This window comes from Salminus brasiliensis, chromosome 18 (assembly GCF_030463535.1).
Source record: "Salminus brasiliensis chromosome 18, fSalBra1.hap2, whole genome shotgun sequence".
In the NCBI taxonomy this organism is placed as follows: domain Eukaryota; kingdom Metazoa; phylum Chordata; class Actinopteri; order Characiformes; family Bryconidae; genus Salminus; species Salminus brasiliensis.
Window position 1 is genome coordinate 10,662,352 of NC_132895.1, and position 19,872 is coordinate 10,682,223.

The window sequence follows — 19,872 nt, forward strand, 5'->3', positions numbered from 1 at the left end:
CTCGTGCATTAGTGCAGTATGTAAGAAAAACAGAAGAACAACCGCTCCTCACGTGACAGAGATTGTCAGTGCAGATTGCGAGCAGACTGTCAGCAAGAACAGTCCGTCCAAAGCCATAGAGTGAGGGATATTAGAATGAGGCTGCTGTGCATAAACCCCTCAGAACAAAACCGAATGCACATTCAAGAGCTTAGTGGTGTAAAAAACACAAGCGCTGGAAAAAAAGAATGGTCTGGGCAGATGAGTCATCCTTCACCATATTCTCCACAAGAGAGTGAGCGCATGTGTGGCAGTAAGAGAGCGGCACAGGCCAAAATACTTGATCCTGAGAGTGAGGGGGTCTGGAGGCTCCAATATGCTGTGGGGAGCATTGTGCAGGAATAGTTTGGGACCACACACAACAAAAAACGATTGATAGAACATCAGTCTGAATAATCAGCTTTATCCTACAATGAAGAGTTTCTAACCTGATGAGAGTGGTCTCTACCAGGAGAACAATGCCCCCCCCATAGTGCACAAGGGGGCAATTAATGGTTCGATGAGTATGAAAATATTATAAATCATATGCTGTGGCTTTTTCAGTCACCAGATCTCAGCCTAGTGGCAGATTTTGGAAATGTCTCAATGTTAGGTAGGCCAATGTCTGTCATTGACCTAAATCCCAACTTGAGGACTCATTCTGCCCATAAAGAAATCTGATATATGGCAATAAAGAGGTCCCTTCTATTTAACATATATTTCTAACATACTTCATATACAACATATATATATGACTTGTAGGCTGGCCTACTTGAAAATGGCCATTTTCAAAAATAGGACATATATTTTAAATATAATAAATATCAACACAGCGCTGCTATCCAATGAAAAACATGTATCTAAATTTTTGTTCATTTTTAGTTTTCTCAATGGTTTGAACCCTGTAGCTGCTTCTGTACACTGTGTGAATAATTCTGGATGAATGGACCAATAGAAATGCTCTAAAATTATTAATTACTAATTAATTAAAATCTTTTTACACTTCCATTGAAAGTTAAGCAGGTTTTTTTTTTTACTTCTCCTGTAAAGCTGCATTTTGGAGATACATGTCTTTTTATTGATTTATTATAAATCATATATAATATAAAGAACAACAGACAGGTTATGTCAAAACTGAAAAAAGAGGCTTTGCAGGACAGTGACATTATGCACCATGCATATACTACATATATGTACTATAAAGTTATATTTATTTATGTTTACTACACATACCTACCTATACTGTGCATTTACTTACCAATTATAAGTAAATGTGCAATCCATATATTATGCGTGTGTATAATATACATGTATGCAACAGATGTGTGTATATTTTAAAACCTAATCAGTCAAGACATCTGCTTACATATTGCATTTTTTTAAATGATTAATTTATTATTTAATTCTGCCTTTAACTCTGTTTATTACCTGCGCCTTATTACCTTCTACCTCATTCTGCTCAATTTGCACATCAATTGCACTTTGCCAATTTACATGTTTTCTACTCTGCACTTCTGGTTAGACTCTACCTGCAGCTTATTGGCTTGTACTTGTACTTTCTCAATGACAATAAAGTTTAATCTAATCTAATAAAATCTAATCAATTATTTTTCTCCTTTTTTTTTGCAGCCCATGCACACTTCAGACCCTATTTTATAAATTACTCCACTTTATTTTGCAGCTAATGGTGTTTACAACGTTATCCCCTTGTTAATTCCGTGGCAGCGTTTCCTAGTGTCACTTTCACCACCCGTATTCCGGCAAAGGCCCGCCCTCCGGCGCTACGATTGGCTAACAGTAGCGGCTGCCGCTTGTGATTGAGAACTATTAGCCAATCACAGCGCAGCTTTCAGGAACGGCTCCTAACGCAGTAAGACGGGACTTGCCGGAATGCGGGTGGGAAACGAAAATGATCGCGGTAATGTCTTCGCTCCCTCCTCCCAACCCAGAACTAAGTTCCTCTCATCTCCCTCACGGCTCGTCACTCGGAGACCGCCGTGCTGAGGGTTGGGAGCTGAGGCACCGCTGCATCTCCCCGGTGCTGATTTAAACGGGATGACCGTTTAACCGTAGCTCGCTTTAGCTACTGAAACTAACGTTAAACTTAGCCAGCTAAGGTCAAAAATGCCTCGGACAATTTATTCTTATTATTTTAGCTAAATGTGCAGCGGAGGTTATTTAAAATAATAAATAACTAATAAATAAATATTTTAAGCGAAAAAAAAAATTTTTTTTGGACGTTTATTTTCGCGTGTTTTTGCTTGCTATGCCGCTCACGCGGGACTTAACGGTCAACGGCGAGGTAGCGAGTTCGTTATCAACGGTCGAGTCCAGAAAAGTCCAGGTAAATGTCACTGGCTGGGATTTTGAGTGAGAGCAACGGTGGATGCGGTGTGTCTGACCACAGCGGGATCCGGGAGCGGAGGGCATGAAGTCTGTCAGCGGGTTTGAGTGGAATTGGTCGCCGAGCGTTTGGATTATTTACCCCGAAATGGTGCTGCTGCCAGTCCTGTGGTTATTATCGCAGGCTCGAGCGGCGCCCTCTCTAACGGCCGAGCAGATGGACATGGGGGTGGTAAGAGCTCTCTTTATTCCCCTCTGTGGGGCTGTCTGAGTGTGTGTGTGTGTGTGTGTGTCTGTGTGTGTGTGTGTGTGTGTGTGTGTGTGTGTGTGTGGTAACTAGTTCTCGAGCAGCTGCGGGAAGAAAAGGGCGTCTCGGTGAAAGCCTGTTGTGTGTCAGTGGTCGGTAACGTTAGCTAGGTACCCTGTACTGGAACGAGGGGCTTGTCTCCCCCCCACCCTAAGTTTGCCGTGACCACACTAACGAATGAGCCTGACTCTCCTGCAGCACCCACACACATCCTCGCCCTATAGTACATTCACCAGAAACCATAAACACGCTGCAGGAGTCGTCCTGCTAAATCCCCTCCTCTGTGTCCAGGTCAGGGTCCAGGTCAGTGTCCAGGTCAGTGTCCAGGTCAGGGTCCAGGTCAGGGTCCAGGTCAGGGTCCAGGTCAGCCTGTGTGAAACTTGCTGCATCTTCTGCCACATGTGTTCGAGTACAGGTGGAAAGTATCGCGATATTTTGGCTAGCTAACTAACTAGCTAGCTACAGTTCTCGCGATAACTTCCGTGCACGTAACTTCAGTACTTAATTAGATTCAGAACTTATTAAATGTGAATAAAGTCATTTAGAGAGGTTTAAGAGTAAGAGTAAGCTCTCGTCAGGCCAGGGGGCTTGTATTGTACTTTGCTCGTGTACAAGTTGCACCATGCTTCAGTAGCATGGTGCAACATGGGGCAATACAACTACACAAGACTACATAAAGTGTCTAGTGCAAACACAGCCACCGAGCAAGAACTCCATACCATACATGTGATAAATAAATGCATAAATGATATTCTCTATTTGAGAAAGCCAGAACGCTTCACAGCGGGGTTCGCAGAAGCCAGACGTCTGGAGAGCTCCCTCACAGAAGGGTCTTACACAAAATGCTCATCAAATACTTATGGGCTAACATTGTAGCCTCTGTTTTACATTTGATTGATTTAAATTTTTATTATTTTTTATTTGAACACTATCCGCCTTACATATCATTGCTGTCATGCAAACCCCTTGTATTTGTGGGAGTTTTGCATTGCCTTTACTTTGTGGTACAGTGTCATGATAAATGGACCAATGGAAATGCTCCAAAACCAGTTTTTACACTGGCCGTCATTGAAAATGAGGAATTTTCCTTCTACTTCCTTTTGCTGTCTACGTCTGCGTTTTGTAGATGCTAGGTTTTGCATGACCGTGACGATATGCAATGGTGATAGTGGTGAAATAGTGGAAACTCTGAAATAAATAAGCTTCTATGGGAACTATTTTGTATTAATATGCCCTGTGAAATTTGAGGAAACCTGTTTTAATATATCCTGTTTAATTGGGCTGTAAACCTTAAAAATCATACCCAGTATTTGATAGTATTTTTTTTATTTTTGTCGACATGTCAGAAATATTCAGATACATATCCATGGAAGCGCCATGAGATCCAGATACTGTGTTTTTACCAAGCTGTCTACTACATCGCACCCCTCTATCCAATCATTGTGGAGCTGTAGCTTAGCTTTCTGCACAAAACTTGGCAAGAGAACAGTGAGGGACAATGTCTGCTAATGTCCGGTTGCCACATCCACTCAGGGAGAAAATGAAAGAAATGGCATTAGAGGGAGATAACCTTGTTCAGCTGAGCTGTGTCAACCAGGCAGGAGCTCGCTTTCACAGTTCTAACATTTAGTTGGTAATAAACCAACCAAGATTGTTTTCCGGAGCGTTCTTCTGGATACACAACGATTAAGCCAGGATTTGATCGTTCAGCAGTGCAGAAAACCCTTCTCTTAATTATTCTAATACAGAGTGTAAAGAAGCTCCCCTCACATATTATCCTCACCTGAACTTCAAGATCGCTGAAGATCTTACAGTTAGACAGACATAAGATGTACCTTATTGATCCTCAAGAAAAATGTTGAGGACTTGGTGTGTTTGTCTTCAAATGAGAGTGCTGCTGAGCTGTTCAGCGCATGCAGGAATGAGTCATGTTCGAGTTCAGCACTTTATATTCTCTTTAAGAGTTTCCAAAGAGAACGCCTCCCTCTGTCTTCGTCTAAAGTACAGATAGCATCCATTTATGAAGTGTACCACCTGCACAGAGTCAGAAAGAAGGTTTAAGACCTGTCTGTTGTTCTCCAGCCCTGTCTGGAAGACCTCTCGTTTCATTTCAAGCCTCTGATCAGTCACTTCACTTGTCTGACCTATTGGGACAAAGGTAGGCTGTTCAACCTGATTCATCACAAGCCACAGGTATTTATACCTGGACTAATGAGGACCTCTGTACCTGATCTCACTAATGAGCCCCTCTTTAAAGCCCTTGTCAGGAACTGCTAGAACATCACAGTGGCCACCCCACAGATTACGAACGGTGAACAGCACAGTTCTCTTCGGCACAGGTCACAAGTTTTCAAACCTTTTAAAAGACCAGTGGATCATTGTGGACTCTCTGTTCGACTACCTGTTGGGGTTAACCATGTTACATTTGGTGTTGCAACGATACCATAACAGTATCTGCACCGATACTAGTACTTACACACAGTACTGCAGTAAGAATACTGGAGGTCTGGAACACAGCAGTCATAAGTATCTTGGGTCACAGGATGACAAAATCAGTAGCTTTAGGGATGGATGAGTAGATGAAGCCCCTTATCTAAACCTTAGCTAGAAGAAACACGTAGAACAGTTGATGATAATGAGGAAGAATAGGCTTATACACAAGATATCTTCTCCTCAGTGAATGACATGCCAACATGTTAGTTTGTCAGAGGAGTTGGGGTTAACCATGTTACTGTTATTTGATGTTGCAACGATACCATATCGGAATCTGCACCGATACTGGCACTTACACACAGTATCGGTATCTGCAATAAAGAGCACTGATACCATGAAGCTTACTGACGCCCTACTTTTTGTGTTACATAGAACATTTTTGTTTGCATTCTTTGTTGTGAAACCAAATGTTGAAAGAACTAGTAAAAGCCAGTCATATATAAGTTTTTATATAATCGTGTTTTTTTCACTGCTCTGAAATGTGAATTTAAAACACCAATTAAAAAGCTGTTTGTGGCAAATTGTGTCAGTTTGTATTTTTATCATAGCTCTGAAACAAAACCAGTAAATGCTGTTCTTTCAAACTTATAAGGGCTTATTTGTGATAAGATATAATATAGTACAATCTTGTCCAATTTAAGTCCAAGTTGGTATCGGTAATCAGTATCAGCAGATACTTGGAAAATCTGGTATCGATGCATCCCTAGTTCCATTTTAGGTCCCAGTTGTACACACTGCATTATTGCTCCCAATCGACATACATCGAATTTAAAACATATTTAAGCCTGTAATGTGCCGTTGCATAACCCAATGCTGGAGCTGGACAATATGATATTTATCGCTACTGTAATAAATTACTTCACAATATGTCATTTGACCTTTTATTTGATTATTTATTTATCTTATTTCGGATGTTAGATTTGGAAGTATTGTCAACATTTGTCAGTGTCAATACTGAAACCATTAGTTCTCTGTATTTTCTTAATTTGTGCTGTTAATATTCAATGGTCAGCATCAATAATGTACTTTGGGTTATACTGTGCTGATCCGATTACAAAGAAAAATTGTCATTTTGCTGCTTAACTTCTTGCCACAGAGTGGCACAGTGTCACTTGCGGAATAGAGCTGCATGATATTGGGGAAAACTGACATTGCAATATTTTATTGTTCCGCAATATATATTTCAATATTAAAAAATACAGAAATTTTCGCCAGATTTCTCCATTCTTAAGTCAATGATTTAGCATGTCATGATATTAATAATGTCCTCTGTGTATCAAAGATTGTACTGTAGTAAATTATATTTGGCAGAAATAATCTAGATGTAGATATGTCATTTAAAAGGAGAACAATGCAAATCTTTCTTCATTAAGCAAGTTGTTGCATAATGTGCATGATTTCATTTGCCTTATGTGACACTACAATGACGGTGCTGAAACTATATATTGTGCAGCCCTACTACAGAGCTGTAATTAGGGGGGCTTGCCCCTGCAAAGGCACAACTGAGAGCACCCAGGTTATTATTATTTCGGATAATCAGAGTATATAGGTATACAATAGGCTAATAAAGGTTTGACTACAGTAGTGTAACACAGGAATTATGTATGTATTATTGTTAAATAAATGTTAGCCTCCTCCCTTTGCTGGTTGTACCATCTTTCACAGTTGTAGGAGACCCACATTGTGTGCAAGGGTTGTGCAAAGTTGCAAGCTTTGTGAGCATACAAGCTTACATACTCTCTGTGGTTTCATTCTGCCTGTATTGTAAGAGTGCTACAGTACAGCAGGTGGCACTGTAACGTTTTATGGTCATGTCATAAAAATAAATAAAAAAGGGGGGGAAATGTATAGTTCCTACTAGTTATTAATTAAAATATTCGACAACATAGGCTTTTTTTAGACACAAGCACACTGCCATAAATTCCCAAGAAGAAGTAGTTTACATGACTCCACATGCTACTCACCTACCGTCATAAATCACTGTAGATACCAGCGTCTGCTAAAAATGTAAATGCACTGTTTAATTAATGTGAGCAGTCTGTCCTGTAATCTGGTGAAAGCCTAAACAGCATTAAATGTAACTACTGGCAATGCTGCATCGGTGCTGGATGGTAGATGGGATGTGATCTAAACATAGCAGTAAGGAGCTTTGAGAATACTGGAGGTCTGGAACACAGCAGTCATATAAGTATCTTGGGTCACATGATGACAAAATCAGTAGCTTTGGTGCTGGATGAGTAGATGAAGCCCCTTATCTAAACCTTAGCAAGAGCAAACACGTAGAACAGTTGATGATAACGAGGAAGAATGGGCTTATACACAAGATATCTTCTCCTCAGTGAATGATGTGCCAACATGTTAGTTTGTCAGAGGAGTATATTTTCACTGAGGGGACTTGCATGCTTATAGCGCCTTCTGCTGGAGAAATGTCAAATGACAAGACTCAGCAGCAAATTCCAATGTCCCATGTTACTTAAATAAAATGGGGATAATTGAGAGATGGTAAGTGTCAATCATCACTGATATCCAGTTATGTCACGTTATCGCACAGGACTAGATCACATGCTGTAAAGTGCTGCTGCTTGTGCACTGCCCAATTGCATGTATGTTGTCATGCGCGGGACACCAAACAAAGCCTCTTGTGGTCTGTGGTCATTCCTTTTTTCTTCAGTCACTTTTTTTCACCGAAGCCATGCAAATGTCATCTCCATGAAAAGTATACCATGGCCTTTAGAAATGATACCATGATGTCTTGATAAAGGTCTGAAATGTCTCATCTTGTTCTATGAGCGTGACCTGAGCTTTGCATGGCAGTGGGCGCCTTTATGTGAAAACCGGTGTCGTAGCACCATAGCAGTGATACTCGATTGAAGCTTTCACAAAGAAGCAAGCCTAATTTGTGAAATCAGTTGGCGTGACGCATCCATGGGTGGACAGAGTGCTCCGTGGTTCCCGCGCCGGATCATGTTGAGAGCTGGAGGGTGACGCAAATCAAACCTAGTCACTAGCAGAGCTGCACGGTGTCTGTGATATTGGACTCTTCTCTGTTCCTGTGATGTGATCCAGCTCTCAATGACAGCAGCTGATAATAACCACAGACACTCTACACTGCCAGTTGTCATCTTTCCCATTACTGTCCTGCTGCACTAGTGTCAAGGCTTTCACCCTTCTCTCTCAGCACCCACAAGACAAACCCCCAGCCGGGCCCCCTGCTGTGATCAGCTTACTGCCCAGACTTAATGCATGGATGGAGGCTTATGGAGCCTCAGGGTAGCCAGGGTCATGTAGCTCCGATCAGGACTAGGGCGGTCACGATTCATTGATTTAATGGAAGTAGGAAATAACTAAAGTTTGGGAGAAGGACCAACCCTGAAGATCTTGCCTTTTCGCCATGTAAATTCCTACAAATGTCCATCTTTACCTTCCTATTCCTTTGACTTGTTCCGTATCTTCTCAGTTTCCCTCTATCCTACCTTTTAGTTAAAAGCAGAAGTTAGAACCTGGAATTAGTTTTATCCCCTTTTAGTATTGTAGAGTCTCTTTATATGCTACCTCTGTATGTTGAGGCACGGTGAGAACTCTAATAAAAGAAATTGATTAAAATGTACCTTCTCTGCAGTGGTTAGTTGGCAGTTTGCCTGATGACAATTCATATTTCAGATTCCCCTATTGGGCTCACAGCGAGAAGCAGAGCCTGATGGACATAGTCATTTATTTACAATTTGCCACACAGTGTTTTTAAAGATATTATATGTGTTAAAATCTTTTTAAAGGCTTCACTGGTATGATCTTTTTAAAAAGCATCCATTACTCAAATAAACTCTGTGTAATCGTTAGATTTCTCAATTCCCAACCTAAACAGTAGTGACAGCCCTAATCAGTATTCTTGGTTGGGGGGTAATGGCGTAGTGGCACCTGGTAGTCTCAGGTGGCCATTGGGGCTCATAAGGACAGAAGGCCACGAACACAGAGACAGATGGTGGAATATCTGAAGGCCAAACTGCTGGGTGTTAACTAAGGGGAATGCAAGGGAGGGGATCAGGTGGAGGCAAAGCGTGCTGATGGGGCTTTTAAGGATGATCTCCTGTCTGCAGGAGGACAGAATGAGCTGGGACCGTAGCACTGACTAAATTGCACCTGTGGCACTGGGGACCCCTCTGTCTGTAGCCCTCCGCTTATGTCCTGTCTCTGCACTCCTGCCTTCCGCTCAGCGGCACAAAACACTGCTGCCGCAGCCCTCCCCAAACATGTATAAATCATTAGAGAGTAATGAGGATGCTGGAAATGCATATTGCATGTTTATCACGCAATATGCAGATAATGCAGATAATATGTGAGCTAGACAATAGAGAGATTGTACATCTGTTCACTTGGCAATTTATCCCCTTTAGGACCCCAGAAATTCACTAGATTTAGCTATTATGTTAAATTAGGGCTGTCACGATTGCTTGATTAAAAAAATGATTAAGTATTCTCACTAAATCTGCCATGATTAGTTGGCGAATTACAGGGATAAAAACACATGCATTCTTCTAATGGTCTTTTTAAAAGTAAGAAACAGCCTGGTCAACACACCTAGTTCTACTGGTTCAGGATTTTTGAAAGATTTAAAGGTTCATTGGTCTTCAGTGAAGCTGTTTTCTGATTGTTTGGCCTTTTTATGATCTCTAAGGACTTGAAAAATCACCAGAACAATAGCTGCATGATTATAATACCAGATTAATTGATAAGGACAGGCCTACATGAAATGCCTGTTTAAATATAATCCACATTAAAAATGGATTCTTCTCTTAAGGTCAGTGTACATTTGAAAGTCAGGATTAGACTATTGCTAAAGCCAGATTTGTAGTAGCCTAAATGGCATGTTAATGTCCTGTGTAAGTGTAGTGTAGTTGTAATGAGCCTGAAAGTACTGCAGCAAGGTCTACTGTGTGTTCTTTTGAATGCTCGACATGACATAATGATCATATATCATGGGTTGCTTACTGTGCTAAAACCTAGGAATCGGCCTTCATTGTAATTTCTGTAATGAGAGCACCATCTGGACTCATCAGCAGTGGGGCAGAGCGGAGCAAACCTCATCGTCCCAAAAAGACTCCAAAATTGCTCACTCTGCCTGGCATACACACACACACACACACACCAGTGACATGCTCATTACAGTGTGCTGCGCCCATTAGCACAGTAGTCCACGGTCAGGCTCATGCCAGTGGCACCAGTATGTCAATCTCTCTTGCTGCCATGTGCCTGTCTTTCTCACCCCTCCTATTCACACCGATGCCTTCGCTCACTCTGGCTTTCGCTTCTAATTACTCAGAACGACGGAGGGACAGGGAGGGGGGCAGTGATTGACAGTTGAAGGGAGGTGGGCAAGAGTTAGCGTGGGTGCTGAGCAAAGTAATCAAAGGCAAAGGAAAAAGACGGAAGACCAAAAAAAAAAAAAGGTCTCTGTGATGCAGACAAGTGGCAAACATGAAATCAATAGCATTTTTCTCAGCCTGGGATGGACCTGTCTCTCAGATGTAATGCACTGGGGAAGGACTTGCTGCTTGCTGCCGATGGACAGAGGAAGGGTTCTTTTTCAGCTAATTGTGTTGGAGGAGGAATGAGGTTCCTGGCATGGACCTCCAGTAACCCGAAAAAGATGTATCGGTGCAGCCCGATGGGGTTAATCGCTCTACCTTCTGTTCTCAGGCCGGGCGAATGGTAGACTTTCAAACCTGTCCTACTTTCACCATATACTCCGAGTTCCTGTGACCCCCCCGTCTGTCGTTGAGCATCTTGGGGCTTCAGATTTAGGACGAGGAGATTATTTCAGGAACAATGTCTGTGGGGAGGTGTCCGCAGAGAGGAAGAGAATAAATTACGTGTGAGACAGGAGTGCAGTAAACAGTTCTGCACGTCCAGGAAGGACAGTGGGAAGGTGGGAAATGAGTACATCATTCTCCTACCTGTTTCCCGTGCTTTTCGTATCCATTGAAACGCAGGAAAGGACCTGCTTCATAATTCTCTGTCTGGCTGGAGCCTGCAAAGCTGTCAGGTAGATAAGACGTTTTTTCGCAGTATTGGTGCCATTTCAGAAAGAGCTCAGATTCATGACATTCTCACTGTCAATCAGATCATCTCTCCTCAGCAAAGCAGAAAGCCCGGACGCGCCCCTGATTCTGTTGAGTGACAAGCCTGTCCAGCTCTGCACGGCGGGCCAGTTGGGAATAGCTGGCCGAGACAGTGATTAAGCATGTATGTCCATAAGTGTCCCACTTGTTATTATGATGACAATCCATCCCTGCACTGCCATGGACGAAATCCCGCACTCTTCTCGTCTCATACATACTTAAAATAAAAGGCTGCTTCTTTGTGCACAGCGATGGCATAATTTCGAGCCATTTATACCGAATTCAGCCGGCCAAGGCAGGGATAAGCCTGAAAGCCTCAGCAGATCAACCGCAGGAAGCTAAGCAGCCTTCTGTAATCTAAGTGTATGAAGGAATGAAAAGGCACAGACCCTTTTTCCAGGAGGTAACGAGTGATAGATCAGCTCGTGTGGTCAAGCAAGAAAGGAATGACCTCTTCCCACACTGAAGCTGCATGCAATGCTGGGCACATTTCAGTGGGTTCGGACTGATTTCGAGCAGTTTGAGGAGGTCCAACCCAAAGCTTTTCCACTCTGCGTCCCGCCAAAGAAAACCTCAAATCGAATCCATGTGCTCCCCTCTCTTATTTTAGCCCTTCTTCTTCTACCATTCAGGCTGAGATCAAGGGCATCCATGCTACGGCTGTTCAAATGACCAACAGGCGCTTGTAATTACTGTGGTTTTGGTGTTGGGCTGGTTTGCTTCTAGCAGCTCGAAATAACCCACCAAGCAGAGCGCCTAGCTGGCAGCCATGAAGTGCCATCAAGTAGACCCAAGAAGCAACAACACGCAGCTTCCCTTAAATTGCTGGCAGAATTGTTTAAACAGTTGCAGAAATGTTTGGACCAGATAGTGTGCCTGCGTTTTTCAGTGTTAAATGTCTGGGGTGCAGGCCAGAGGATCTTAAAAAAGGCACCGTGTTGCTGATTTCACTGACTGCCATCTTTCGGTTTTAACAAGTTTGTTCATTCCGCAGGTCGTTCGGAGGCACACAGCAGGTGCTCCTGAGGTTCGTCTCTCATTTGCATTTGTCAGTTCCTAACAAGACGAAGGAGAGCGGCAAAGAGAGATGGAAGAAAAGCTTCGTCAGATGCAAGGCGTGCCAAAGAATCCATTTTGGGAAAGCGGAGGCTTTTGATGTGTAGCAAAGAGTCAACTTCAAGCCTCTGCATAATGTTTAAACGACATGGCTGTTTCTCTGTCTGGTCCTGCCGAGGGCGGGAGGGAGCGGGAACGCAGGATGAGCCAGCGGCAATGTGTTTTCAGGCATGATTGTTTGATTCAATAATGGCATTAGAATTGATTAAAAGTACAAGGACGCAGACAGAACCACGTCGCTACCACGATGGGGAAATCTGTCCTCCAGACAAATCTCCTTTTACTTCTAGTAGGCGAATGTTAGACTCTACATGACGTTAACCATCCTCGCCGTTTTTGTTTTGGGATTCTCACCGCAGCTCTCCTTCATTTATAGAATGGTTTAAAAGAGGAGAATAATCTGGGAAGGGCTCCTTGTATTTCTTTAACAGGGAACTGAGCAAAAGGGTCGTTTTTAAAAAGGCTGTTATCTTGTGCTGTGCGCTTGCTCGGCCTGGTTAAAATAGATTCAATAAATGGATTAGTGTACGTATGTGAGTGTGTGTGTGTGTGTGTGAGACCGAAAAGGAGAGACTACACAACCAAAATAAATGCAAGTCACACAGAAAAATGCAGCCAGTTAATAGAATGAATGGAGTACGGAATTGGTTCATGTGTTCTTGTTTTTCAGTTGCCTCCCTTGGGTACAGTGTCAACCGCAGATCTCTGAAGTTTAATAAGGTTTCACATTTAAGCATGTCACGTAATGCAGTCTTGCAGGCATAAACTTTGAATATTAGAGAGGCTTTTAGCAGTGTTTTTCTCTTCAGGTCTGTCTTTGGGTGCGGGGCGAATTGCTGAAAGAGCTGGGGGGTGAGGGGGGGTGCCAGCTCTAAGCATGGCCTTGTGATAGCGTTGTGAGAAATTTGCTCATTTGAGAGACAAATGCACAATGCATAAAGAGCAGCATATAAATGAATGTTCACAGCTTAGCTCCAAGATGAGCCTCTCATCTCTCATCTCCCTGTCTCCTGTTTCGAAGCTCTCTAGCAAATCGAACCTCTCTAGTATCCCTCTATCCCATGCTGAACCATTAGAGTGGAGGGGTTTGCACAAATACAGACTTTAAAAATGTTGGGACCTCATGGGTTCATCATTATTTTAGTTACAGCATCATCAGCCCCACTAATATCTGTGGTCATTATTATTTCAGGACTTCAGGATTTGGCGAGTGGTCGTTGGCTTGGCTAGGTCTTTCTGTAAGTAGTAGTAGGCTTTTATATAGTAAGCCTTTATAATTGCTCCTTTATTATTATTATTATTTGTTTTGCTTTTTACTGTTTTTACTGACCAAGCCATGATAATATACTTGTTTTAGCACCCAATGTTCCCCCACTGCACAACAGTACTATGCAATTGATCCCATCCGGGGCAGCGCACACACACACTCACACTTACTCTATTGATTAGGGCAGTGAGAACACACACCTGGAGCAGTTGGCAGACACATTAGGGGTTAGGTGCCTTGCTCAAGGGCACCTCAGCCTGGGGGTTGAACAAGTGACCTTCTGGTCCCAAGCCTGCTTCTCTAACCTTTGGGCCTTGGCTGGCCTCAATATGTTCTTTGCATATGTGTGTATGAGCGGGAAAGATCTAATGGTGTCCATAACCTGTCTGCAAGTTGCCAAATGTTTCTAGAGAACCTTACAAGTAGTAAGATCAGCTGTTTTAACGGGTGCCCACTGTTGACGCAGGTGTTCACATACAGCTTGTATCTCTAGAGAAGAGCATCGGCAGCTGTACGTAAGCCTGTACAAGGTCACCATGTTCAAGGCCAAGCTTAAACTAGAGGGGGAAGTGCACCTGTGTTCTGTGGAGTGGTGGAACATCATTCAGTATCTTTTGAATGAGGTTGGTGATTCAGAACTAATCATCTGACCTCACTAATGCTGTTATTTCGGAAATTAATCAGATCCTCACAGCAGTGTTCCAACATCTAGTGGTTAGAGCGTCCAAGAGTGATTGAAGCCCCTATTAAAACGTTTGATTTGGAAAAGAAGCAGACACCTGGACCTGTAGTCAGTGCATGCATCCTTGAACGTATGTGTGGATTTGGCCTGTACTGTAACCACTTCAGTTTTAGTGTTGTGTCTCGGCAGCGTTAACGCGGAGCACAGACTGCGTGACAGGATGACATCTTACCCTATCCACAGGAACAGCTGTTGTAGCGTTATACATCTGCCAAAGTTGCTCCTGCACGCAAACCCTGTGGAAAGCAGAAATATTACCCTCAGCCATCACGGACTGCTGCCGTCTTCTGGGCCTAATCCCAATTTGCTGTGTAACATTAAGATAATAGGGTGGAAGCACACTATGCTGTCAGTGTGTTATTATCAATTTACCAGGATCAATTGTCTTCTTCATTTCCATTTGCACTGCATCCTACTGTCCTAATATGCTTTCTCACCCCATACGCTACAGTGTATTAATGAGACTCTGCTTCTCTCTGGGAATTAGATGGTTCTGTTTCACTAAGTGCCAGTACGCAATGCTATGAATAAATTAGTGTGAGGAAGTCCAAAAGTCTCTTAAGGCGTTTGCGAAAATCAAAATGTGCGCTGGGTTATGAATTGATTTTTGATGCATTACAATAATTTCATACACTGTTAGGCTTGTTGCTTCATCGTTCATCATCATTTTACACATTGGTCTGTTCTCAGCACAGAAACACAAATCTGCAGCAGCGAGTCAATGACATTACATTAGACTTCTAAAAATCCTGCAGCATTACAACAACTATTCGTTATAGCAGCTCATCGTACCATCTGGGTTAACTACCCGTTATGAACGAGTCGTGTGGTGGCGTACAATCAGTGGTGCTAGCAATGCTTTGCAGGGCCAGTATCAGACAGCGGTGTAACCAGTCCAATCGATAGTCCACTAGACCATTTAAGAGTGTGCCTAACACAAGATATATGGATAAGGTCTGGCTCCTGTCTGTGTAAAGCTAGTGCAGATATCAGGTTCAGGTATCAGGCCTGCTTCTTCTCAGTTACTCTGTGCCATCCATTTCGTGTAGGTCATGCTGTGAAACATGCAGTCACTATGCACTCTAACCGTCCTCTGGTTGTCCCAGTACATTCCTCTGTGTGTTCCCAGTGACCACTAAACCTAATTTCTCAAACAGAGGTGACCGTGGCGGCGACCTCGACTAGTACAGTCTTGCCTGGGAAATGCGGCGCGAGAGAGGCTTTGATTCCCTGGCCTGGTCTGGCTGCTGGAGTGTCAGTATTGTTCTCCTGGTTGCCTGTCCCTACGTTTGATGCTTCAAAGCAAGCATCCAGGGTTATGATTTGTTAACATGCCTCGCGGCAAAGCTGGCCTCTCATTCCCCACCACTAATGTCACGTGGCTCATCAGTTTGGCCTCAGAGAGGAAAGAATTCGGGGCTAATTAGCAGTCGTTAGAAGTGCAGATATCCAGGATCATGGCGCACGAGAGTGGGGCTCAGGCATCCTCTTTGTAGTGGTCTAGGTGATAACATGACAGCGCAGGCTCTCGGCGGGCAGCGCGTCCATAGCAGCACTGCGGCTGGAAAATAGAGATTTAATTTAGCCCAAGTGGAGAGGTGAGCGTAGAGGATGGAGGACGAATTGATTCATTGGCTCGGAGAGGAAAGGAGAGTGGGCATCGGCTTCGTGCCTTTTAACTAAAGATCTTTTTAAAGAGTTTACGGTTTGGTGTGAGAACGGAAATTGGTCCAAGTGTTTTCTGACTACTGAAATATACACATTTGGTGCCCTGTTTCTTCACTGCAGATGTGCTAAGCTTTCAATAACGTTAAACCTCTGCCTCTTTTTTCACGTGCTTCCTGTCTGTTTCCACTATTTTGTCGTTTTCTGCCCCAACCCACTGAACAATACAGCCTACATAGGTTTGGCAAGCACTAAATAAATACTAAGAGGGGGATACCACTAGCAGATTCTGCAAAATCCCTTTGGTAAGAAGGAACTAATAAGGTCAGCATTAAAACAGTTCAGTTCTGGCAGCTGTTCTTTACGTTTTACCAATAGAAATGCTCCGAAATGACTTGGAACTAAACATTTTTTCCTTCTCTTGTGAAGTTGATGTTGGAGATACAAGGTTTTGTGTGACACCGTTGATGGGCACTGTTTATAATAATAATAATAATCATCTGTATGTTGCATATTTGTTTTCATTTACCACTCTGAAAAATGGATGATGCTGACCTTACTGGCTGATCTTATTGTTGATCTCTAGGCAGCATGCGACCACTGACTTTTGCAACATATGGCTATGAAATAACCACAGCGTTTGACATTTTACTGGACGGGGCCTTTGTGGCTTACTCTCTGGTCAAGTTCGTAGCATCCATGTTTAACTGTGAAAGGTAGAGGCATCTATTTAACGCTCGCTCCTCGCCACAGTACCACAATAGCCTCATGCTTTCTTCTGTCAACATTCAGAATCTCCAGGGGTTCAGGGCCAGTTGCCAGCTTTCTTCAGCTCTGTCAGGAGGCTCTGGAGTGAGGCAGTGTGTAAATCATCTCCATGACAATGGCTTTATCGGACAGCTGGCTCTCAGTTAGCATGCAGGGAGTGGACATCAGAGACCCTGCAGACATCGTGCATGCAATTCAAATACCGGCCGTTTCGGTATGGTGTGCAGGACTAACAAGACTCTCAATAATGGTGACCAGATCTGGAGTCCCAGCATTTCAAGCTGAATAGTTCAACATCTGCGCTCGTCCAGAGCCATGTTCTCATTCACGCTCGTGTAATTAGGATGTAGTTTTCTACATCCCGCTTTTCCGCAGCTTTCTTTCAGAGCAAGAGTGCGGTGTGTGTGTGTGTGTGTGTGTGTGTGTGTGTGTGTGTGTGTGTGTGTGTGTGTGTCAGCTGCGTGCTTCATTCACACTCTGTGCGTTGTGTGGCATATGTAATAAATATCACAGTAGGGGCACTCTTCTAGACTTATTCTGTTCCGCGGTTTGAGGGCTTTGGAGCGTTGCCATTTCAGTCTGGTGCCAGAGAGACCCAGCATCAAACGATTACAGAGGTTTGGGCTCAGTGTGGCAGTTAAATTTAACTACTGTAATAGAGCGTCTGAAAATTGCTCTCGACATCGGGGTTTGTTTATTTTTAAAACTTGGGCTGACTCTTGTTTACCGTTCCCACTACCCAGTGGGTACAAACCCCACACACGAAAATTCCCTGCAAGCGGCTCTGATGTGGAGGTTTTGTTGTTGTTTTTTTGTTTTTTTTTCTTTTATTCCGGCTAAATATTTGATCCGAAGGTTATTTTGAAACTCCACATGTCGGAGTTGGAAATACTTCCTTGGTAAGAAAGGTGCCAGCGGTAGCACGGATCAAAAGCGGCCAACTTGGGGAGCACGTTTCCTTGCGGATATCTAGAAATACGCTCGTGAATTTGAGCTTCGCGAGCTTTGTAGAGAAGAGTGAGCTGCATCTTGCTTTCACCCTCTCAGTGATGAAGCAGGAGGGTAAGGGGGGTGAGAGGGCAATTTTGAGAGGCTATAACAGAAACCAGAGCCATATGTCAGGAAGTGCAGCACGCAATGGAGTGCCTAACTATTGTGAATGCCTGCTTTACACAATCGAATTCTCCATTGATTTTACCCTCTTTATGTTCCAGTTTTCGGCCGTTGTAGCGCTCCCATTCCTTTGCGTGAGAAAGCTTGAATTAGAGAGTGAGCATTTTGGACTGAGAGGTGTTTCTGTACGTGACAGACCACAGAAAGCCTTCGACAGTAAACACACCCTGCTCCAGTGAGCCAGCGGCGAGAGCTGTAACACTGATCTTCGACGAGTTCTGCTGTTGACGGGCAGTTGCGCCTCCTCCGTCACGCGCACACACACCTCGCTTGAGCGGCCTCCCTCTGGACTCCTTGCCGCTGCCTATGCAGATCGGCCCTCATTAACTGCCAGAAGATAGAATTAACCCGGGCCTGTTAGAGCGACACTGAAGGTGCCTGTTTAAAGGGTCTGCCATATTGATCCCCCTGACGGATTTAATGAATCTCATTGCGTGTGTCCACCAGGGGTGGCCGTTCACATTTAATAGAGTGTGATGCCCATTAGCCCCCACCAGCTACTGATGATTTTGATGAGCAATATTTGAAACTTTGCCTCTAGAGGTTTCTCCTTCTCTCTCTCTCTCTCTCGTCTGACTCTCTTCTGCATTGTCCTCTCTTTGTGCGTGTGTGTGCGTGTGTATGTGCTTGACTCGTAGCCCAGTAGAGGTGCGTGCTGTTGGCAGGGTCTCAGTAAAACACCCAGGTAGAAGCCACAGCTCTGTGTCCCCACAGCAGGCCTGACCACTCAGTTAGAAATAAATACATTCCCTATCACCAGACCTTAACAAGCAGCCAGCACAGTGGATTAAAAGTAGAACTTTTTTGGCCAGGTTTTAAATCTTGTTTGTGTGTGTGTGTGTGTGTCACTCAGTGTGCACATGAGAGAGAAATTCAAGTGGCATGAGAAAGCCCTAGACCAAAAGAGAGGGAAAGAGTCCCGTCTCGCGCTCTAAAACAAACATCAAACACCATCCCTGACTCTCTCTGACACTCATAAAATATGTATTAAAACACATAAAAGAGCTTATTGTGCACATTCAGACCAAATGCTCCACAGCGTTATACATCTACAGACTTATGGATGCAGCAATACAGTGTATTGTATATTACTTAAGACAACACACTCTATTTGATACAAACGGGCATCAAATACACATAACAGGCTGAAGCAAGTATAGTTGCTCACAGTTAAAACATAAGCTCAGGACTAAGGCCTTAACTTGTGGTTAGTGCCTCAGCTCAGAGCTAGGGCCTTAACTCATGGTTAACATGTTAGCTCAGGGCTAGGGTCTTAGCTTGTGGTTAGTGCATTAGCTCCGGCCAAGGGCTTTAACTCATGGTTTACGTGTTAGCTCAAGATTAGGGTCTTAATTCACAGTTGACACGTTACATCAGGACTAAAATTTTAGCTTAAGGTTAGTGCATTAACTCAAGCCTAATGTTTTAACTAATGGTTAACATGTCAGCTCAGGGCTAGTGCCTTAGCTTGTGGTTAGTGCATTAGCTCAGGCCAAGGGCTTTAACTCATGGTTAACATGTTAGCTCGGGCCTAAGGCCTTAACTCATGGTTAACATGTAAAATGAGGCCTAGGGCTTTAACTCACCGATAACATTTTAGATTAGGACTAGGGCCTTAACTGGTGGTAAGTGAATCAGCTCAGGGATAGGGTCTTATCTTGTGGTAAGTGAATCAGTTTAGGGATAGAGTCTTGGCTTGTGGTAAGTGAATCAGCTCAGGGATAGGGTCTTATCTTGTGGTAAGTGAATCAGTTTAGGGATAGAGTCTTGGCTTGTGGTAAGTGAATCAGCTTAGGGCTAGAGTCTTGGCTTGTGGTAAGTGAATCAGCTCAGGGATAGGGTCTTATCTTGTGGTAAGTGAATC

At 43.5% G+C, this 19,872-nt stretch overlaps 1 protein-coding gene across 1 annotated transcript in view; it reads left to right on the plus strand.

The window, feature by feature from the left end:
• Window positions 1-1,994: 1,994 nt before the first annotated feature.
• mmp17a (matrix metallopeptidase 17a) overlaps window positions 1,995-19,872 on the plus strand; it is an 81,659-nt gene continuing 63,781 nt past the window's right edge. Inside the window, exon 1 of the mRNA XM_072662308.1 lies at window positions 1,995-2,593. Within this exon, the coding sequence (XP_072518409.1) occupies window positions 2,447-2,593 (147 nt within the window). The 5' untranslated portion in view covers window positions 1,995-2,446. The remainder of the gene's footprint in view (window positions 2,594-19,872) is intronic.